This window comes from Fonsecaea monophora (genome assembly GCF_001642475.1).
Source record: "Fonsecaea monophora strain CBS 269.37 chromosome Unknown Scaff191, whole genome shotgun sequence".
Classification (NCBI taxonomy): Eukaryota; Fungi; Ascomycota; class Eurotiomycetes; order Chaetothyriales; family Herpotrichiellaceae; genus Fonsecaea; species Fonsecaea monophora.
In genome coordinates, this window is record NW_019174122.1 from 49 (window position 1) to 22,755 (window position 22,707).

Below are 22,707 nucleotides of genomic sequence, written 5' to 3' on the forward strand. Positions count from 1 at the left end.
AGCTGGCCCAGTTCTAGAGACCCTCAGCTCTCGGACACGTGTGAGTCATGCACGCCAAGAATCCGATATCGGGACATTAGAGCCGGGTGACCAATCACCGATGACTCTCGACTTTGGCCCCCCACTTTGCCGAGACCCAGCGCCCCAAAGGCCCAAGACGGTCAAAAACGTCCACGGGATCAGATCAGATAAGATTACCCGAGGGAGAGAGGGACTTGATTGCGTGCATCACATGTGCGTACGATACTCTTCTCTCTCTCTCTCTCTTCTCTACGGAATCCACCTCGACAAGCACGGCAAGTCGACACAGATTAAAAACACAGAGTCCAAGTGAAGAGCGGGGGCACTTTTTTTTCTTTCTCTTCCTTGGCTGCGGTACTTTTTTGTCTCCTGAGATACTACTGTACCTACTCGGTACATACATACATAGTCGTATATATCCCTCCCCTCCCCCGGCTCCGCTCCGTACCGACCGAGTCAATATACAACCCTTCTGATTACCCCCTTTTCTTTCCAGAGTGCAGCGTCTCTTGCCATTGCCATTCTAAGGTCGATTCTTCCCCTCCTATCACTCTATCGCGCAGGGAACGAGGCGGGGACTTTTGAGAAAGCCAAGGCAAGGAAATCAGGAAAGAGTAGAGTAGAAAGTGGGGTGTGGAAGCAAAGCAAGACAAGGATTCGTCCAGGTCCGGGTGTCAAGGTTACACGGACACGGACAGAGGCACGAGACCAAAATACAGGCAGACAAAACGAGCGAACGGGAAAAGGCAGAAACGCAGACACGCACACCAGGTGAACGGGCAAATATCTCGGGTATAACTGCAACTCCTACACCGACTCCAACACCAGCGTATTCTTGTGGAGGACAGGACACGATGAAGATCTCCTCTCCCTGGACACTGGCGGCAGTGCAGCTCCTGGCCGCGCTGGGTCCGCGAGCCGCAGTCTGCGCTCCCGCTCCCTTTGCGGTGACGGGAATGGGTTCGGAGCACGACAAGGCTGCCGCCCTCTTTGAGATTCATCACCCAGGAATCAAGTACCACGGTCAAGGCCAAGGCCAAGGCGAAGATGGCCAGAAGAAGATGATGGCCCCGTCGTACGACGAGGAAACCCTTTACAAGATTCATCACCCCGTTCCCACGGGGCCAGAGTCGTCCGCCTCCTCCCACCCGGGGATCGAGACGTTGTTCACGCATCACCCGTACACGATTCCTAATCATCCCCTGTCCAAGGAGTCAGAGTCGGGGGAACAAGAGGGAACAGAAGAAGAGGATGGTGAAAAGGGAACCTACCATCACGACTTCCCCACCATGTCCATCCCATCCCGGTACTACTCGACGGTGCTGGGCCGACGGCTCCTTGCGCTGTCGTCGCACGGGGTACTCACGTCGGTGTTCCCGTCGAACCTCTCCGCACCAGGCCACGGCCCGCCCGAAAACGTGGCCGACACTCCCATCGGGCTGCCCGAGTACATCGCGTCGTGCGAGGAACCGAGCGGCAACCCGACGATCCTGTCGCTCAAGATCTCGACGGCGACGCGCAACGCCGCCGCGGGCTCCAACGTCTCGCTCTCCCTCAGCTGGTGGGACGAGTACATCCACCTGACGGGCAAGAGCCCCTGGGCGCTGGCGAACCTGCCCCGCCTCAGCCTGACGGGTTACCTCGAGGAGATTGACGACGACGACACGGACCCAAAGGCCCTCGAGACCTGCTTCGTCCGGAAACACAGGGACAGCGTCATGTGGCTGCCCGGCCGCAAGTGGGCCGCCCACGAGAGCATCTGGACCCGCTTGGTGGTGACCCAGGCCTACTGGATCGGCGGCTTTGGCGACAGGAATTACATTGGCTGGTTCGACCCCGAGGAGTGGCGGTCCGTCAAGAAGGAGCAGTGGGAGGCCGTCAGGTTGCCGGGGGAGAAGGCATAATACACCAGAATGACAGATATAACAGATATAAAAAGGATTCGACCTGGGGGGAAGGGAGAGAGTTAGTTGTGAGCAAGCAAACCCAATATATGAACAGAACTGTGGGGTAACGGATGCAAGAAACATGTCTCCGACGTGATCACAGAAAGGCTGCTTTGAGAAGGAGAATATTAATTCAGTTTTATTCCTGCTAGTTCTGTCTGCCGGTACTATCAACCACCTCCAGTCCTCAGAGGTCGAGGTCGAGGTCGATGGTGAATCATATTGTAATACACTAGGATAGAATACTTGTGTATCACAGGAAAGTGGGGGATCCCCCTGCTTGGGATTGATCTTCTGTTCATCCTTCACAATCGGCACGGTCGAGAGCTGCTTCTGCCAACACATTGCCATCTATTTCTTCTCGCCGGAAATGCTGTTTGCAAGGTCTGAGACTATTGTCAGCTCGGGCATGTTCAAGTAAGGTCTTGGTGAGAGAGAGGTAGGTATGTATACCGGATGCAGCTTTGCTAGCGCTGTTCAGAACATTGGCAGTCATCTCCTGGGCCTGTTGGAGATACGTCTTGCTCGACTCCTGCGCGGCGGAAGCGTTGGAGCTGGCTGTCTGGCCGACCGACGAAGCAGTATCCTGTGCCTGTTGCAGGTATTCCTTGCCTGACTCCTGTGCAGCGCCGGCGGTGGAGCTGGCCTGCTGGCCCAACGTGGAGGCAGTCTCTTGGATGTTCTTTGTGGCACCGGCCAGAGTGTCTTGGGCAGAGCTGGACTTGGCCGAAGTCTCATCGGCGAGCTTCTGGGTGGTCGACTTGCTGTCCCCTGTTTGGCCGAGTCAGTGAGAGAAACAGGTATAAAGAGATGAGCTGGCCAAAGTTACCTGGTTGGACCATTCCTGCAATGTCGTCGGCAGTCCCGGTGGCAGACTCTTTGGCCTTGTCCAAGGTGGACTTCTGAGAGTCGGGCGTGAGCTTCTCTTGAGCCTCTGTAGATCAATGGGTTAGGATGCCGGAACACTCGAGTTTGGAGAAGAGGGAGAGGGGAATTGCACGAACGATCTGTCAAGGGCTTGCGGCCTGTGTCAGACATGATGCACGACTATCTGGTCAAAGGATCTGGTAGATTGAGGCTGTGGCTTGTGCTTGCGTGAGGTATGTGCTCAAAGCAAAAGTGAATCAGTGAAATAGACTTGACAGTGGAGTTGCTGCAATGGGAAGAGAGTAAAGGTTGAGAAAAGGCGGCATGTAGGTCAAGGATTGCCTTTTAAGCTTTTCGTCACGGATCAAAGCAGCAGAGACAATAAGAACACATGCCACCAGTTGCTGGAGGCACCAGAGGAAGTCGAGAGATGGTCTCATAGAGTGGGGGGTTTGGCGCAGTCACCAAGGCTGGCATAAACTTTGACGTCATCGATTTTCAGCAGCAACTGCATCAATTGCACATGATCCACGAACCACGAACCACGAGTGATATCAACAATACTTTGTTCGTTCAGTGCTCCTATCTCAAGCAACCATGTCAGTAAACAGTGAAAGCCAGCAAGTCTCATTGAAGTTTGTCTCTCTTGCAAGCATCGCGACCTCCCTTGATAGACCAAAACAAACCAGACCTGGGGGTATCCGCTCGCTGAATCTATTCAATAGCAAAATGAGTGCTTGATGCATGTGCGCACTGTGTCGTCCCCTCTTCCTCATTACTTCAATGTCGACGCCATGCTTTTGAGTGCCTAAGGTTGCGTGTTCAATTGGTTGTCTTCCGCTCCCTTGACGTTCATCCAGATCCCCCAAAGCTCACTGCGCTGCGGGCTCATCCTCGAGTGACGGCTGTCTTCCGGCAGAATTGAGAGCTGCGCCTTTCCCACCGTATTCTTCCGGCAGCATCTCTCCCAATCCTTTCACCTTGCTGCTCGTCACCATCTCGCGGGCGAGATTGGCGCCATTACTCATGGGGTGGAACTTCTTGATGGTCTTTGCAGCCACGAACAGTTTCATGAACGTGTAGATAAAACCCATGAATGCAGGAACATTCACAAAGAACTTTTCTTTGAGCAACTCGGGGTAGTTTTGCGCAAAGATCTTGATCGTCTCGGTGCTGGCGGCCTTCACAACGGCAGACTGGCGAAGGAAGCTGATCGACTTGTAATCGTGCACCTGAAGGATCTTGTATGGGTCGTAGGTTGCAGTGATGGGTTTGGTGGCCTTGTCGATTCCGAGGGCTTGGAGTGCGTCCTCCATGAGGGCAACTCGCCATTCGATAAATCTAAGAAAGCCACCGAGTCAGTCGAGACGGAAGAATCTTGCGGGATACTCAATCTTACTCAGCCAGGTTTCCGAATGTCTCATCCAGATTCTTCACGCTTCCGTATATATTCCAAGTGAACACCTCCCTAGTCTCAGGATCGGCTGTCGGATCGGCATCACCGTAGACGGTAGTGTACCCCAGCCCGGCGAACTTGTTTCGGTTGAATTTCTTCTTGAGCAGTTCAACCGGTTTCATCTTGGCTCTCCAGTCCAGGGTCTTGGTAAGGGTGTCCTTGGATTTTGCAAGATCTCCATCATAGGCATTCAGATACTTCTGCAAGATCACCTGGGTCGGGACGTGGGTTGCCGGGTCTGCGAGGGTGACTCCCCAAATCTCAGGATGACCGTGAGCCTGTGCGAGGGCCCACAGTTCCTCGATTGGAGTGGCCTTCTTTTCCACGGGGACGTCAACGTCTGGTGCTTTCTCGGCCACGACCGGAGTTTCTGTGGCGGGAGGGGCGGACTCCTGAATGATCATCAGCGTTCCATCTAACACAAAGAGTCGACAGATCGACAACTCATACCGTTGGGGCAGGTGTTTCGGTGGCAGGCTTCGTCTCTGTGGCAGGTGCTTCTGCGGCAGGAGTTTCTGTAGCAGGCTTTGTCTCTGTGCTGTCTGGAACAACAGTAGAAACTTCGGCCGGCAGCGCAGTGCTGTTGGGCGCTGCGGTTGTTGCTTCGGGAGTGGCCATTGGGACGGAATAACAGGTCGCGCAGCTGCAGGGAACAATGACAAAGTCGGCCGAGCAGTGAGGAATTTATCAGTGGATGCTGCTCACAGATTAGCTTTCGAAAAGCCGATCGATTTGGTTCGAATGGGCAGTTGAAGATCCAAGCTGATCGACTGCGAAGGAATCGAGGTTTGTTTACCCTGTCCGCAAAAGGAATCCTTCAAGGTCAATGTCAAAATCACAGATATCCGCACCCGTGGTATCAATAGGACAATTCCAAGACTCGTGCTGGGTATTTCAGCGCTATTGAAAAGGAGAAAATCTATTCACCGAGAGATAGAACTTGATCGAATGAGTCTCGATGTTGGTCGAAGCAAGCACAACTTCCCCCATATTCTAGTTGCGTGATCTAATCAGATAGCCGGAACGCCAAGCCACTACGAACCGTTCCTAATTCCGGTAAACCCCGAGCACAGCCGAAATGTCCTTTTGCCCATGGGAAATGCTGCTTCATGACCAGCAAAGAGACAACATACTTATTCTTGTGTACAACATGTTTCATGGGGCAAATCCGAGTCATAGGTCAAGATTTCTAGTATTCGGTCATTTGTATCTCTAAAATTGTGTCCAACTTAGTGGTCTGTTCAACAGCCTCCAATGACAGACCGAAATTCATGTCACCAAACAACTTCGATGAGGGTTTCCAAACACTGTATCCCAGTTCCTCCTCCACATCGATCTCGAGACGTATATTTCGTTTCGAAACGTGTCGTCGAGGCCCCTTCGCCCAGCCATCTATTCATTAGCCCTCTGCCGATTCAGACGTTCAAAAGCTGGTTTCCTTCTCCCAAAAACAAAATCAAGTGCGCACTTCTGCCCGAGGCTCTATATATTCTTCAAGCATATCGAGACAGACGCGGTGATATCACTGTTGTAAATCGACAAAATCACAATTTGCACTTGGACGGCAAAGTCCCCTCCATTATATTCTTGCTCGTCGAGACACCAACCAATCCACCGCGAAGAAAAGGTCTGACCACCCGGGAGATATCCTGTCGTACAAGCTTTGGTTGCCTGTTCTCCTTTGCTTTCCGACAATGAAAGGCGGCCCAGACACATAACAATAGAAAAGTCGGAGATTCGTTTATCGCATTGTCGTCAAATCGTGCAGCTGGAGTAGGAGTTTGGTATGTTGTCGGAGCAAGACATGGCAAAACAGGTCTATGTGCAACACAAAATAGCGAAAAGAAAACTGGACGCGGGCCGATATTCCCGAGATTTCGATCCGCGCCAAAGCCACCGGGACATGAAGACACGGTAAAAATGGAGTCGAGTTTCATCACAAACTCATAGTCAGCCATTCCCATTCTTGGCTGTTCCCATGCGGACCGCTACCCATATTCGCAACACCGGAGTTGAGCAGACCTCCCTGCATCACCGATGCCATTGTGGTGGCTCCTGCGGTCGAAGACATACTGGCCGCCTTGGCCCGGGTAACGGGGGCTTGAGTGACCCTGGGGGTCGACTGGCTAGTGTCGTGCATTTCCGCCTCATTTGTCGGACCACTGCTTCCGGGGATAACGGGCAATGTGTTGGTTGACGCCCGTGACTGCCGTCGCTGGCGTTTCGGTGTCACCTGAACCGGTCTGGTCATGTTGGGACCAGGCTGGACAGGGGGCTTGGGTGGTGCCGCGGCGATTGGTACGACCCCAGGTTTTCCTCCAGTGGTGCCAGGTGGATAGCTGGTGGGTGTCGTCACAGCCGATCCCGAGTGCACAGAGCCCTGCACAGAAGACGGGGATGCCGAATTCTGCTCGCTGGCAGCATTGCCAGAAGTCGGTGTAGTTGCTGGTGTCTGCTGCACTGAATTCTTACGAGAGGCTTTTTTGGATGCTCTGGTGGCCGCAGACCCTATGGGCACCGTATTTCCGCTACCACGATTTCGTTTCTTGATAACATCGGTCTTCAGCGACAAAGGGCGCACAACACCATGCAGTTTGAGAAACAATCCACACGCATTGCACAGCGGGTGACCTTCTGGGTTTCGACGCCAGAGAGGTGTAGTCTGGGTAAAACAGTTGGTGCAGGTCGTTGGAACACCATTTTGATCCGTGTTCTTAGGTCCAGGGCTGCCTGGTCTCGACGGTTGTCGACTGCTAAAGCCAGACTCACCGGGCGAACTACCAGTAGACTGCATATGCTGGTTGGATAGAGCTGGAGTCGAAGTTGTTCGAGGAATCTTCTGTCTCCTGGGGTCTTGGTCGCGATTCCGAATGTCGCTGATTGAGGCAGCTGAACCATGTGTGCGACTGAGCATCGACGAACCCCAATCCGGAGGGGAATTGACCATTTCCGCTCCTCCAATTCTCACCTGTTTCCCCGGAGCGCTGCCGAATCGCTGCATGCTACTGTAATCGGCAACATTGGGATCCCATTGTAAACCCGAGCTTAGGTCCAATGTTGGGTCGCTAATCTGGCCATATTCAGATTGGATCATTGCGAAATTGGCGTCCTCATCTTCCGCATCAGAATCGGCGCCGAACTGGAACAAGTTGTCATTTCCGGCCACAGAAATTCCTGGAGAGACTCGTCGTCCATATTCCGGCACCAGCACCCGGGAAGGATCAACGTGTTGCTGCATCGAAAACCCAGTTGCCGTCTGTGTCGAAGCTACCCCGTTCATTAGGGAATACACTTGTTCATTGTTGGATCCGTACGCAAACTGCGGTGCCGAGGGGGTCATCAAATGGTTCCCTCGGTGAGATGGATAAAAAGGCATGGTCCGTGTGTGGCCACTATGGTCAAAGTAAAATCCCTGACCATCTACTTCGTGGCCCGGCTGGGGCGTTGAAACAGCAGAAGCATAACCGGATTGAGGCGGGGAATAAAAGTCCGCCGAGTTTAAGGACGAAGCCATTGATGATTGCGTATACACATTCGAGAACGGCCCGTTGGTGACCATGGGCGAGGCGGCGGGGGAAAACGCAAAGTTTTGTTGGAATGGCCCAGCTGATGTTAGAATTGGGTCGTCGCTCAGGTGGAAAGAATCTAGGTGAAGAGACATTGACCCTGGAAAGCTAGGTTGGCCCGGGAATTGGGCTGCTGATGATTGATCAAGCGCGTAATCAGGTACACCAGTGTCCATTTCGGTACCGTTGGTAGCATGAGGTGCAGGTAGAGGAGGTACTTGAGGAGAGAACTCTGCCGGACGCTTGCGATTCTGGAGAAAAGGGTCAGAGAACAGCTTTGCCAGACGGGTCTTGTTGTGAGAATTACACTTACACCCCTCCTCTCGTCAATGCTCGTCTTGCGGACTCTCTTCTTTACGTACTCAAATTCTGATGTCCGGTGTGTTGGGATAGAGGTCTGAGGCATTGACGACGGGGGTAGATTCTTGGGAATCTGGACTTGGGGTTTGTTACGGGAAGCAATGGGGATAGGAGGGGCCTGTGCCATCATTGATCGGCCGACCGTCTCTGACGGAGCAGGAGACGTTATCCCTGCTGGAGAGGCGACCGAGCTCGGCACTATAAAGTCGTCGAGATTCATAGGATCTGCGGTTTGCTCGAATTCAGCAGACTTGTCCACGGACTTGCGGAGCTGCTGTGCTATGCCGCTAGGACCGGAGGAAGGAGGAGTAGGACTTTTGAACTGTGCTTGTTTTGCTCTAGAAAGATGGTCAGTCACAGCGCTTGGACGGTCGCTGCCCACCGGGGTCGATTTCCCGTACGCTGCCTGCTGTTGCTCTCGCCGGCGTAGGTTCATAGCCATCATCCGCCAAGTCAAGTTTTCCATGCGCTCCTGGTTCGGGAGGCGAGACTTGGTCCGGCTATACAATTTCCATATCTGAGTGCCTAGAGGGTCCTTCTTCTGCATCTCTTCTGGACTGTCGAGGACGGAGGAAGGGGTATCGTCCTTCCACTCTGGGAAGACGGCGTCCCGTAACAGCGACTCATTGCGAGCAAGGACGTCTGGGGTGGAGAGATCCAGGTTGGGACTGAGGCTGGAATCTGCGGCTTTTGTAGCTTGGGAGGTATGGGCACCGGTGTTAATGGAGGTGTCGGTCGAGAACAAATAGGCGGGCGACTGGCTGGTGGAAAAGGTATTTACGGTATGAGATCCCAAGCTGCTTGACCAGGTCGAGAAGTCTGTATCGTCAAGAGTGGAAGAGGGCTGTGATGTAGAGGCCGAAGAATGATGGGAGTGGTCGGCAGGTGAGTGGACGGCGGAGGTTGCGCGCGAGGGTGCAGCTGCAGTGCCCCCACGTTCACCATCATCCGCACTCGACATTACCGGGGCGGATTGGAGCGAGAGTCGCGTGCAGCAAGGTGGACTAGGGATGGGATAGCGAACAGGACGGTGTGCTCGTATGTTGTTGGACTTCTGGCAGCATTGGCAGCGTTGAAGCCAGGATATGATGTATTTGGGGGAAAGGTGTGAGTGGTTCTTGCAGACGAGCAATAAAAAAAATAAATTGGCTGCAAAAGAGACTTGCAAGTGTCATCACCACACACCTACGAGGCAAAAGGAAAAGGTCGGCAAAAGAAGAGAGCGTGAGAGGGCACCTTTTCGTCGCTCTGGCCTGCAGGAAGTGGAAGTGGGAGGGTGCAAGGTCAAAGAGGCACGCAACCTATGGGGACGGAGGAGGCATGGGTTGGTTGGTGCTGGGGAGATGGTCAAGGCGCAACCCGGTGGACCAGGGTATGTGCGTAAAGTTGGTGCCAGGGATCAGAGATGATGGTCCCTTCTGGCGCGCCCGCCTAGTCTAGGGCGATGGAGTCAAATGGAGCGAATGGAGTAGGCTGGAGGGGCAATAAAGAGAGGTACCGGTAGGGACATGATACCATGGATCGAGGCCTCGGGATTGGCGACGAGTCGGAAGGAGGGTATTGGGAAGGAGTGGGTGAGCGGGATGGGGGATGCAAGAAACGGCCCTAGAGGCCACCAGAGGGTTTTTTTGGATGGCTTTGAGTTTGCTGGCAATGGGCTGCGCTTTTCCCAGTCGCTGGGAGCGAGAGTGGACAATGGCTTTTTAGAGTTACAAGCACGAGATGAGGGTTTCCAAGGGAAGCCGATCAACAACGAGCCCATAATACATGACCATGACCCATTGCTCCGGGACAAGTCGCTCGTGATCTTGCCATCTCGCCATCTTTGTATTTTGAGGTATCTTCTCATCTCATCATCCCTATCTTTCTCCTCCATCGAGACCTCATCTCACATGCAGCTATGCCACTGGCGGGAACCCCCCTCAAACCACCTCTTTGCAAAAAGTAATTGGGGATCTCGTGGGCAGGGGAAGGGGGGGGATACATCGGCATAGCGCCGGTCCATGCCTGACCCAGACATAGGCGAAGACCAGAAACGGGACAAGAGCAGCGAGTTTGGTGGGTGGGAGAGTGGGAGGCTTTTTTTCGAGAAGTGGGACATGGACCGATTCATGGCTTCTCTCTGACAGTTAATGATTTGCAACGGGCACTTTAACCTCGATTGGACTGACTCAGTCCGCCCGAGCAATCCCTGTGGTAAATTGTGATGATCTCTCATGAACGACATGAACGACATCAGCGACTTGTAAGAAGGATCGAAAGGATATCGTAGAAGAACTGTACAATACGTAATACCCTACGAAGAGGAAGGTACCGTATGTACTCGGTACAAGGAGGTCCAAAGGTGGTGGAAATACCATATGCCGCTGTCTCAAGGTCCTGCCTTGCCTGCCTTGCCTTGCCAACCACGCCTACCCATTACGAGGATACGTATGGAGGTACCTAATAGTAGCCAGGCCCTAGGCCTTACCTTTGAAGTTGCCTACAGGTACGAGTACAAATACTCGTAGGCCCAAGGTGGCCCTGGTCAACCCTCGTTGGAGCTGGGCCGGCTGCCTTCTTGCATCTGCATCTGCATCTGGCGACTGCATCGAGGTACGCTTTCTGCATGCGCCTGTGCGTGCGGCAATACAAGGGAGGAATGGGAGTTCCCCTTGGCTGGCCCTCAGCACCCACCACGTCGATACCTAGAAGCAGTTAAACGTTCGGCGGGGCCTGGCTTAGGCTTAGCTCTTGCTGCTTGCAGCTGGCTTGGGCTGGCCCTGCTGCGCAATAGCGGTTCGCCAACTTGGTAAGCCCGCCGACCCACCATGAGCTTTTGGGATTTCAAGCATCATGCACACCAGGGGACCGAGGAGCGCCACGTCCAGGGAGTCAGGGTCGACATCAGCGGGTTTTTTGCGGCCACTTAAAGCCCGCCCAGAAGGCCTATTCTGGCCTGGCGCTTGTGATAGCGTGGGTGGTCATGAACAAGTGGGAAGCGCAGGCAGAGGTCACTCACTACTCAAGAGGGAGGCGGCCGTGCTTCAATGCCGGCGCAGGTAGAGCCTATCATTGCTGTTGGCTGTAGAATCATGGCAATTCACCCTCGTCCCTTCCTCTGTACCTCGCTGTAGTCATCGGCTATGGCATTCGAATAGTAATACAAACAAATAATGAAATAATCACCACGCAACGCATCTCTACTAATGGCTGCTCACTAAGATGCGAGCAAAACACTGCGTTCACTCTCGGGGCTTACCTGTTACAACGTAGGTACAGGGCCGAGGTGGCATTGCCTCTCGGAAAAGGCACGGAACCCAAGTCGGCACGAGGAGTTAAGGGAAATAGTTATTTGAAAAAGCTGGAGGCAAAGTGCAAGTGGAAATGCTACGAGTAAGTAGGTACCATTGGCAACAAATACATCAAACTAAAAGAATGAGCTTCTCGAACCATGTGTAAATTGGGCGGTGGCTTCTGGAGCTGGGGCACGAGGTTGTGGGAAAAATGATTTTGTGCATGAACTACAAGCTGAGGAAGATGAAGGGAGGTCCAGAAGCAATCCACCAAGCTGTGCCAATTCACAACCCTGCAGGGTCACCAAACCCCCCCTCCAATGTTTCCACTGGGCTCCACTACTCGACGACACCTGGGAGTCCCAAAGTACCTCTCTGTAGGTAGGCTTGATGGCAAGAGCACCCGATTCTAGTCCCCTCGTATTGTGCTGCATGTATTCCGGATACGGGCTTCGCATTGTGCTTCAGAAATGCTTGTCTGGGGCATGACCTCTGGACTGATGATGGCTGCAGAAGCAAAAAGGAAAGGAAATCCCCCAAAAGAACCCCCAGAGGAAAATTTTCTGGCAAAAGATTTTCAGCTGGGCTCCGGCTGTGTGGTCTCTCGCGAGACTCGAAGCGAGGCGGCGTTGTTTTGCTCATGCGAGCAGCAGCAAATGCTGCGACGTGATCAATCAATTGGGACGAGGCACGAGAGGGGTGCGGGAATTGCTTCTTGCGACAATGCGCCGGGGTACCTCGCCCCCCATATATTTTGCCACGGCGCACCTTGTACCCCAATACTCCGTAGCCGTTTGTATAGTTTGTGGCTCTTGCTGAAGATCTCTGTCTCTTGAGCATCCCAATGTATTTTGTAGAGGCTTGTCCCGCCACACTAGATTGAGTAGGTAACGGTACGCCGGTTTCAGGTGTCCGGTGGAGTGCAAGGGATCCATGCGAGGAGCCTGGTAGCATGGTCGATTTGCCAGGTGGTGCTTGGATGTACTGGGGGTGATGGATGCTGACGACTGGGTAGGTAGGTACTTCGTTCGTGACAGGCTAAATTGCTGAACGAAAAAAGCTCGTGGCTGTGGCTCCAAAGTCAAAAGAGAGGAGAAGAGGCCGGACAGGACGGAGCCAAGAGGATTGCCCAGCACCTCGTAACCCGCAACAAGCATTGGCCACTCCCAATCCTGAACCTTTAGCCCGACCATTCACAGCCTTGGGACAGGCTGGAATCCCACCCTCTAGCTCCAGTGGCACATGTGCAGTCCCTGTACTCGGTACATATCTCCTGTATAGGGCTCAGTACTGGGTAGCAAAGGACAGGACCGAGTTCTCGGTATACTGCCCTTGTTTGTGATGTTATTTCCTTCATCTCTTTTTTTTTTTCAGTCAGTTCTTCTCTCCTAGCTCGGACCGAAGGCCCAGATCTCACGAGGTATTCGAACCATCCATCATCCAAAGAGTGGAGTCTATCCCAATGGCCGATGGTAACTTCCTTGAAAAAAGGGTCCCGCGCGTAAGCACCCGTGGCATGTCCAAAGCATGTGCTTCCAACCACCCCCCAATTCCGACTGACTCCCTCACCTCGTCGAGCTCCCGACTTTTTGCCTTCCCGGCCCTTCTCCGTTTCTCGGCCACGACATTGCATGCAGATTCAAGCACATGGCAAGCAGTCAGAGATGGAGGCGCTATTTGCAGACGAATGAGGGTACCCCGAATCCATGGCCATTATTGTTCGAGACGTTTCCCCGAATGCTCCTCACTCGATCCCGGGTCGACCGCGAGAAGCTGTCTCTCCACCACTTCCTGGCCAAACTGGGCAGATTTCGTTCCTTCTTAGCGCGGGGGACCTTGCGAATACCCCTTCGCAATATTACGAGGTTAAGTGCAGTCTTCTCCTCACGGTCATACCACGGATCCGCAGCCTGACTTCGGCCCAAAATCCTCACGAGTTACGGGTCCTCCTGCTCGGGACGCTCCTTGAATCTCAGGCTGGTGCTGGTGCTGGTGCAGCCGCAGGATGATCGATGCGGAACTCGATTGTACTTGGTGAGGTTAATATGGGCAAGGACACACGAGTATATGGCGGCGAGACAACCGTCATCAGACGGGGCATTGAACCTTCTGCTACGTAGCTCAGTGACGAAAGTGATAGACGGTCGGCTTCCTGCTAGTTACTGCTTGACACCAGTGTCTCGACCGAGTTCATGTACTCGGTACATTTGGGGATTTGGCTATGCCCAATCACACTCGAGACGATCGAGGCTTTGAAGATCGTCAAGACCGGGCCAATTTATCGACTCGAACTAATTTTGGTGGCAAAGATCAATGCTGTTAACTCGACTCTGGTCTGATCAGCCTTGATAGTCTGCGGGACCAACCCTGAACTGCTGAAACGTGTACGTAGCTATACATCATGAGCCGCAAAGGAGTGTTGAGGTCATCGAGCTGCAGAAACAGGTTCTATCGTGTTCGTCAATCAGTCCAATCCTCCTGGTGTGTCAAGGCTGTGAATGTATGGAATTCCCCAGGGTGTGTACTAGGTTTGTTCATGATGTACTTGGTATGTAGACACCACATGTTGGCTGATCGTGGTCTGCCTCTTCCCTGCAATCCATCGCATCCCAACCACCTGTACTACTACCGAGCGATGTACGCAAGTACCCGAGTACCATTTTCCCAAATTGTCTCGAAACACCCATGTAAGTTTGGCACTCTGCAGATGACGCTAAACATACTGCTTTTGTTTGTCCTGACTACTGGACTGCCGGCCGCTGGTTTACGTGCATATGAAACAAGCCAGGTGTTCCATCCTCCCGCGTCGCGGCGTTGATGTTGGCATCGGCCTTCGAGAGTGCCTCAGGCAATCAAAATGCTGGGCTGGGTTGGGTCGGCCTGGGCAGATCCTCTTTAGAGGGGGCAGATATCAAGCAAGAAGAAAGGTACATGAAGTTTCAGGACTCCATTCACCCGAAAAGAGGGACCACCAAGAGTGTTTGTTGGAATCAGAAAGATACAGGAAACAATCCATGTTTCTTTTACTCGTATAGATGTCATAATTGCATCGCATCGCCAGGATCGGAAGCCCCACAATATACCGTGTATCTACATATATACCCGTCTGAAGCAAGAAGTGGGTTGAGGCTAGAAAACGAAGCCGGCCTAGATAATCATCTGTGGATTATGGGAGGGGCCTTGGGTCCGTTTCGGCTTTACTTCTGCTCCCAGCGATCGGGGAGCCAATTGTCTTTGTTGGGTGAGATCCATATGGGTAGGTAGTCCGAGGCAGTGGTGAACCCAACAACATCTGGATATACCCGTAGCAATTGCAAAGAGGCCAGAGGTGCGCAGCTCAGAACGGTCGCCGTAGAGAAGCTTGTCTGTCTCGCCGTCGAACAGTGGCTGCAACCGGGTAAACGGACAAAGAGGGCAATGAAAGCCGTGTCTCTTGGGGATCGTCGTTGACAGAGATTGAGCCAGGGATGATTGTATCCCCAATTGACCACCGCGTTTCATACCTGGCGTACCTGGTTAAAGCTCGGGGACTGTTTCATTTCATGATTGGTAATTGTCGAGCCCACACACACACACTGCGCTCTTCCGGCGCTGCTAGCACTCAGCTCACCTTTTGGGACGATACCTCACTGCCCCGTCCGAGCGCAGGTGGAGAGGAGAGCAGGGACTGCAGTGGTGGACCAAGGTTAACGCAACCCTCAAAGAAGTCGATGGGTATGGTCGCACGAGAGGATCTTCATAGATCTGAGCGAGGCCCACTGACCCTCCTCAAGCACACGACCATCCAGGCGTCTCCAGTCCCATCGGTCGGTCGAGAGGTCGAAAGAGATCTGGGGAAGGGGAGCAGCTCCTCTCATCCTGCACCAGGGAACTTGTTGAGACGGTCGAGGTCGGTATGGGCCACATCCTGCATCCGGTCGGCGAAAGCTCCGACCACCACCCCGACGGCGCAGTGACGCGCAACCAGGTAAAGTTGGTGAGTTAGTGAGCGTGAGCTGCGTTCGACTCTTTCCCTGTCCTTACAAGTAGGCTTTCTTTTGTCGGTCCTTGCCGAGATGGTGGCACACAAGAAGACGTGGGATGCTGAATATGACTCGAGGCTGGAGTGGTGCACCTAAGCGATTATTAGGTGCATCGTTAGCTGCTTTTCCTGGTAGAATTCCAAGTCTCCCTGGGTTGTCCCTCCTCAACTCCGCCATCCATCAGTTATCGAGCGAGCCACGCCCCCCTCATCGGCAATATGGGTCATCACCCTCCGACGCATGACAAGTGGACCCCCGAATCCCTTCTGGTGCTTCGGCTCCAGAAGTGTGCTCAGCCTGGTGCGTCTTGGGTCGGATCCCTGCTAAAATGGGGAGATTCGCATATAGAAAAAGGCGTTGCCGATCTGTTGTAAAGTTAATAGTTCCGCTTGCGAGCGTAACGTCCGTCCGCATCAACAAAAAGGTGGGTGCTCGTATTTGGTCCCAACAAGGGCTCCGATAGTGTCCAGGGTGAGACGCATTGCACCCCCACACTAGTGCAGCGCCTTGTCTGTTGTCGTCCAGCAAGCCTCAGCAGCCAAGTTGCTGCTTACCTCCTAATCTGGTGCGCAGTCCGGAAACACGTCCATGCTCGAAATACCACCAGCTCAACAGTAACCCTTGGTGACCCTGAGCTACCATGTGAATAATGTGTTCTTGTCAAGGTTTCCAACTCTTCTTGTCTCGGCTAATCTGACCGACGTCGAGTCGACGCATGCGATGGTGTTGGATTGCCGTTTCGGATATGCGTGGGAGAGGCACCATTGGTGGACGTAAAGGTGGACTCGCCAGCCTGAGTCTGTGAGTTTGTCAAGGGCCGGGACTATTCGGTGCTCCGCCAACGCCGAAGTCTGTCCTCAACAGGACCTGTCGAGAAGGTGTCGTCCTCATTGAGTGAGGCTGCATCGTTGTACGAGTTTGTACGAGTGAGTTTTTCAGGCGTGATATTTCCTGAATAGCAAGGCGAGCTACATCGGGTAGAATTGGGGTTGGATAGCGGTATTGGCGATTTGCGTAGCCTGCGTAGCGAGGCCTCAAAGGACTAGTAAGGCTCAGAGATGGAATCTCGCGGGGGGCCGGTGGCCGTGTGACTCTTTAAGTACAGTATGGCCAGGGCTGCCATGGGCCAAATGATAAGGGCAAAGGAGATCAGCGACTACTGATACTTTCAAAGCACACCATAATGAGAACAAGTGATAACAAGCACGTCGCATTCTGAGGACACGATAGGCTGTGAGCACCCATTCCACCATTGAAGGGGAAATTTATTCAATGGCTTCCTGATAAGTGCGATAACCCCGCGATAACAGAATGACCCTCCCTGAGGCAGGCAGATAAAAAATCTGGGGCAGCCTGTCTCAATTCAGCAGGTAATTGCGGCCCTGACCAGCCTATCCTTCGTCGGTCATCCACTCAGATGCTCGAATTGACCATGTTGATATCTTTGTTTCAGCGTTGAGTTGCATCTGATAACGCCCGAGGTCACCGTCACTCCTTTGTTGTTATCGCTGGTCATTGTGGTGAGCTCCAGGCCCTTCCTGCTCATCATTCCAGCACTTATCAATGCACCGCAGGGGGGAAATAGCCTCAAGTCCTCGGGTAAACAGGCCAGTCATTGCTGTCAAAACCAAGGTTGAGCATTGCTTGCTATCTCCTGTCATGACCAGTTGCAGTCTTGCCGATCCTTTGAACAACGCAGCAGATGTAGTTGGGGTCTGGGAAAATGATGATTTCCTGGTGTTTTGTGCGCAGCCTGAGCAACTGGACCTCGTCCTCAGTGTCTCCATTTTCCGCATCCTCTTCAGTGTTTCGCTCTTTATTCTTGACAGTTTTGGCTTCGCCATAGGCCGCTCCGGGGTACGTTCCGTCTGGACGTGCCGCATTGCGAGAAGCTGCGGCCAGTGTTGCACCCATTGCATTGGCATTGTTCACAAATTGGAAGATGGATGAAGCCAATCGCTCCACTGGTTTCTCAATATATTGGACCTCTGAAGTATCATCTGTTTCATGGGCAGTAGAGGATTGCTCCTTCTCTGACGCATCTGTGCCACGCCGTGACTCTTCTTTCTGCGGCCATTGGTACGCTGTCGCAGAAGCCGCAGGCCTTCCCTCGCTTGCTGGAGAGGCGATTCCCGTAACTCTTATGATAGAACCATCTCTTCGAGAAAGGATCAATGTAGACTGTACGTTTGGTCTCTCCGTCAGACCTCGCAGCATCGCATCAATGGAAGGACCGTTTAAAATCTCCTGTTAAACACCAATCAATATAGCGTCGTGTAAGATGAGAGCAGGGAGCTAAAAACCCTTTCAATCTGAGGCATCCTGATCGTGCGCCTCTAACCAGTTCGTTTCAATCTTGCTCATTGGGTGCATGTCAACTCATGCTGACCTCGTTTGTAGGCTCGATGTGGTTTTGGAGGCGTGCACAGACGCGCCAGACGCGTCTTTTTCTCTGGACAAGAACGTGCAGGGAAGCTCTCAAGCTATTCTCGTGGGGTGAGGTCACTGTAAGCCTTGTGTAACCGGAGGTATGGAGCTGAACAACGTGGAGAGTTTCTATTACGAACATGAATCCATCTCCACACACTGGTGAAAAATCACTCTTAGATCGAGTGATTTGGGATCGTCGCCATTTGCGGTTCGGCCCGACAACGTCAAAAGCTTATTGTTCCCACTGCTTCTCCGCGGATTCTTCAAGGAGGAAAAAAAACTCTTTCCCATTAAATCCTTTTGAAGTCTATTGCGAAATACGCCCAACCGACGAAATGGGCTCCAGTGCACGAAAGAAAAGAGAGAAGAAAAAAAACTTCCAGGTTGGCTGATCGACCCCGTCCAGACCGGTAACAAACAAGCTGATATCGTGGACAGAAACAGAAACTGAAAGTGGGCAAGGCGAAACCCAAGGCTGAGAACCATACCGACACGAGTTTCAGATCCCAAGGTATATGGCCTTATCAGTGGAAGTGTGCAAATAGCTAAAAAGACGAAAAGCCATCGTTTTGAACCAGCAGCTAGATGTCCACGCGCCTTCGCAGTCTACGATATTTCTTCATCAACTCTCCCTGCTCACCTCCCCGTCCGCCACTCAGAGGAGAGATGCCCTTGCTTCCTTGACGAGTTTTGTCGCTTCTAGTCCCTTGACAGGCAGTTTGCCAGTTACCACCAGTTCTCTTTTCGGTTCCATCTGTCCTCTCATGCTCGATGGCTCGGCCGGCGTCAGGACTCAGTTGCTAAAGCTTTTTCGCGCATTGCCCAGCGAAGACATCCAAGATCATGTGAGCAAGGCTTTGCCTTACTTGCGTGCAGCTATGACACATCTATCGCGGGATATTCGATCCTCGTCCCTTGACTTTGTGTCCTACATGATCAAAGCCGCTGGCCCAGAATTGATCTCGTGCCCTGGTGGCTGGCACCAAACCTTGGAATGCTTTACGACAGTCCTTGGCTGGAGGTCAGTCGACGCCAGCCGATGGTCCTCCACTAAAGCGTCATTTGCGGGGGACTCCAAGTCTACGGCTCGAATAATGCAAGTTCTTGCTGAATTCTTGCAAGCTGGTCTTGTTGGGGACGAGCAATCTCCATCTAACACTAATCCACTACTCGCACACTTTCCCCTCTGGGAAGTTGAAACACTCCTTGTGCCAGAGAGATCTAATGCATATGCTTATCTGAATCTCTTTGGGCCGCAGATAGAGGACGAGACCAAAATTCTTGACGACCAACAAGATCGACAGCGCGACTTCGCACAAAATTTCCAGGGACATATCTTGGCCGGCATTGATGCCGCCAGGAAGGAAGGTGGAGAGCTAGGCCGTGCCGCAGGTCTGCTAGTGAAGACACTGGAACGCGCACAATCTTCTTGACCCGCCCTTATTCAAGAGGCTGTTCTCGAGGAGGTTTAGTCCCCAGGCGGTCCAGCAATGAAGAGGGGCTCTCTTGTATCCCGTGGGATGCATATTGCAGAGCAACGCATCCGAGACACTGACACTGTGTTCAGCTCCAATGTCCATCCATCCTATTCGAGTCCTTTGTCTCGATAAGGCGCTCACTGCGTCAAGGGTGGCTTCTCTTGGTTGCATTGATTTTTCCTCTCCAGGGTCAACCTATCCGCACCCTCGACGAGCATTTCCAGGACTAGTCAGATTGGCAGTCTATGTACGTGGATTGCGCAGACTACCTTCGACCGTGTGAAGCATGCTGTGGGGATAGATGTAACCTACTCGTGCTCTTCGCACAGGTACGTGGCAGGGGAACAGCGTTGAGCTCGGCAAATCCCTGTGCAAAAGTTTATCACGCTTCACAGATGAACGATTGCCACTGATGGAACGGGAATGGCCGTATCTCACATTTACAGTTACAACTCGTATCCCTTCAGCACTGTTCTGCCATACATTACAGCCAATTCGGAGTCTCATGGGCACGGGAGATGCATGAGGCGGAGCACTTGGTAGACACAGTGAGAAGGGAAGAGAAGGAGGACAGAAAGCAAGGGTAGGAAGCAGAATGGCTATTTCGTCCATCATGGAACAGAGACGGATTCAGGCGCAGGAACCATGTGGACCAGCACTATCCCACCCAATGATCGAAACCACCTCTTCAGCTCGTTGAATCTTGATCTGCCTCTTCATCTGATATTGTGCCACTGCCTTAGGTCTCAGACGCTTTGTTCGACCTCGCAGACACAACGAGTCCGGGATCAAGACCACCTTGACCTTCCATGAGGTCTACAGCTTTGCGTTCTGCAACTCCCCGGCCTTCAGCTCAGCTATCGCCTGTAACGCGCCACTCTCTCCGCTTCGAATAGCCCCTTCCATATATCCTCTCCAGACGGTGCTCAATTCCGTGCCCACGAACTGGATATTCCCAAAAGATGCGCACAATGCTTTCCATCCGTCTGCAAGAACACCTGGTGGCATCGCAGGACATGGACAACCCCAGCCCGAAAACTCCTCATCCATCCACGGTGACTCATAAGCCTCGACAAAAAGAGGACGGATGTCCTCTCCGTCTGCAAACATGGCGCCTATTTGCTTTAGCACCGATGCCTTCTTCCCCTCCGCATCTTGGGCCGTCCATTTCCTCCCGAACTTTCCGCCGATGAAGCACGTCATACACGCATCATCGCCCAAACTGGTGTCCCGGAAGACCGATACGGGACCAACGAATGATTGACCCAGGCCGCACAGGTGTCTCTCTGCCCAGAAGGGCTTGGTGAATCTGATGATATATTTGGTATAGAATCCATAGCGAGTGTGATTGGCAGCTGCACTTTTTGCGGCAGGTAAGGATGGTGAGAACCTTATGGTCTTGTACACTGGTGTCGGAATCGAGAGAATGACTTTCCGAGCACGATACACTTGTGGCGAGCGTCCTCGTGTTGAGATCAAGACGGTATTGTCCTGCTTTTGATCTATCGCTCCGACGGGGCTGTCCAGCTTGATCGACCGAGGCTTCAGTCTTCGTGCCATTCCTTCCGCGAAGGCTGAAGTGCCTTCTCGAATGCGGAGATATTGGCCACCATCCTTGCAGTCGGATCGCATGGTCATCAATCCTCCGCCAGCGGCACAATCTACACAATATTTCGTCAGTCTCTGGATGACACGCACGGCCTGGAAACTACATACATTCGAGGAAGTATAAAGCTGAAACCTCGGCCGGGTCGACGCCCAACATGGCATGAGTCCAGACCTGTGCCGTCGCGAACGCCTTCTCCGTCACCTTTGCTTGCCGCAGGAACGTCTCAAAAGAAATGGAGTCAAGCTGCTCTCGATGAGGTCCTGCCGAGAAGATTGACGGTGTCTGCGTGGTGGAGATGTGTTCGACCAAATCTCGGATTGATATACATGACTCTGTGTCACTGTCGGACGCATACTGCTCAAAGGCTCAGGGTCAACCATCCTACGCCCAAGCACCGATAACCTCGCCAAAATCGGCGGTAATGGGGTCTCAAACCTTTGGTACATCGCTGGAAACTCGATTAGCTCTATAGCAACACGACTGTGCTGGGGACAAGCAGATCTCCGGGGGAAGGGCAGCTCACCCGTATGGAAACTTGACGAGCGTCCCGTCAAAATCCTGGACAACGACGTTGCCACTGGTGTTTTGGACATAAGTATGCAGCCCAAGGTCATTCGCAAGTTTCCACATGCGACTTTGATTGCTGTCGTTGATCCACGCAGCCCCCAGATCGGACTTGACGGCCCCTTCGCTGGAGCGCAGAGTCAGTGTCTTCCCACCCACTCGATCCCTCGCCTCGAGGACCAAGTAATTGAGGTTTTCATGATGGACGGTAAGCGCCGCTTGCAGGCCAGAAAGACCCGCTCCAACGATCACCACATCATATATTTGGTCAGACATGCTGTATGTCTGGCTTTCCTCGACTCGACTTCCAGATTGGCGAAGCACCAGCGTTAATTGCTGTGAACCTTACATATATATATAAACATTCTCAAGTGGACGCCATCCTCGCCTGTTAGGCCGAGAACAGCAGGCGAGATTGGTGGAGACAGCGCCCTTCTCCGTCTTGACTTTCTTTGGCCGCCGAAGTTTCTATATCTGCCACCATGATGCACTTCGATATCGTATCGCACGAAGCACACGACTCGGCCTCTCAATCATACAATAGAGTCGAAATCTGTGGTGGATCATTGCTGGTTATTCAAGTGATGTCTTCGGGATGGCTCTGTGTCTCTCTACACTGAGCCCTGTGGGAGAGCACACAGCGTCCCGAAGTCGTGATATCAGCCCACCCTACCAATGATTCAAATCATGCCGTGCATACTACAGACAATGTCGTCTTTGGCCGAGCCTGCCTTTCTGCAGGAGCATCAGGGTCCCAAGCTGCCGAGCAGGGATGCAAGACCTTCACGTGTCGTCAACAAATATGTGGTGGGCAGAAAATTGCTTATTCAGGGCTCATTGAAGCCGTGCGACGCTGAAGAATGGGGTGGATTTCCCGAAAGACAATCTCAATGGGATGAATGGGGAGGTATTGGTGAGGCGACCCTACTTGCACTTTGAATGGAGGCGTCTAAGGTCTGCCATTCATCCCTGGCATTCACTGCTCGAGACACTATTGAATGGTTCTGCCGGTCCCTATTGTGAAGAGTGAAATGTGCGCGTGCAATTGATCAAGGCAGCATTCACAGTGAATGCAGACCTTACCAAAGTTTTCACCTTCTCGCGTTTGTTGTC

General features: G+C 52.8%; 6 protein-coding genes across 6 annotated transcripts; 1 reads left to right on the top strand and 5 right to left on the bottom strand.

The window, feature by feature from the left end:
• Positions 1 to 2,318: 2,318 nt before the first annotated feature.
• Positions 2,319 to 3,005, bottom strand: AYO21_11865 (hypothetical protein; the record flags this gene model as incomplete). Its single annotated transcript, XM_022661744.1, has 4 exons — positions 2,319 to 2,353; positions 2,421 to 2,738; positions 2,797 to 2,901; positions 2,972 to 3,005. 4 exons carry the CDS (start codon positions 3,003 to 3,005, stop codon positions 2,319 to 2,321), a joined length of 492 nt encoding a protein of 163 aa, XP_022505937.1.
• A 701-nt stretch (positions 3,006 to 3,706) lies between these two features.
• AYO21_11866 (hypothetical protein) lies at positions 3,707 to 4,908 on the bottom strand (the record flags this gene model as incomplete). The annotated part of the gene is made up of 3 exons (XM_022661745.1): positions 3,707 to 4,175; positions 4,234 to 4,682; positions 4,741 to 4,908. 3 exons carry the CDS (start codon positions 4,906 to 4,908, stop codon positions 3,707 to 3,709), a joined length of 1,086 nt encoding a protein of 361 aa, XP_022505938.1.
• Positions 4,909 to 6,226: 1,318 nt separating this feature from the next.
• On the bottom strand, positions 6,227 to 9,177 carry AYO21_11867 (hypothetical protein; the record flags this gene model as incomplete). Its single annotated transcript, XM_022661746.1, has 3 exons — positions 6,227 to 8,107; positions 8,170 to 8,554; positions 8,618 to 9,177. The coding sequence occupies 3 exons, from the start codon at positions 9,175 to 9,177 to the stop codon at positions 6,227 to 6,229; spliced, it is 2,826 nt and encodes a 941-aa protein (XP_022505939.1).
• Positions 9,178 to 17,160: 7,983 nt separating this feature from the next.
• AYO21_11868 (hypothetical protein) lies at positions 17,161 to 17,730 on the bottom strand (the record flags this gene model as incomplete). Its single annotated transcript, XM_022661747.1, has 1 exon — positions 17,161 to 17,730. One exon carries the CDS (start codon positions 17,728 to 17,730, stop codon positions 17,161 to 17,163), a length of 570 nt encoding a protein of 189 aa, XP_022505940.1.
• Positions 17,731 to 18,707: 977 nt separating this feature from the next.
• Positions 18,708 to 19,376, top strand: AYO21_11869 (hypothetical protein; the record flags this gene model as incomplete). The annotated part of the gene is made up of 1 exon (XM_022661748.1): positions 18,708 to 19,376. One exon carries the CDS (start codon positions 18,708 to 18,710, stop codon positions 19,374 to 19,376), a length of 669 nt encoding a protein of 222 aa, XP_022505941.1.
• Positions 19,377 to 20,237: 861 nt separating this feature from the next.
• On the bottom strand, positions 20,238 to 21,870 carry AYO21_11870 (hypothetical protein; the record flags this gene model as incomplete). The annotated part of the gene is made up of 4 exons (XM_022661749.1): positions 20,238 to 21,082; positions 21,138 to 21,384; positions 21,466 to 21,478; positions 21,554 to 21,870. 4 exons carry the CDS (start codon positions 21,868 to 21,870, stop codon positions 20,238 to 20,240), a joined length of 1,422 nt encoding a protein of 473 aa, XP_022505942.1.
• Positions 21,871 to 22,707: the final 837 nt, after the last annotated feature.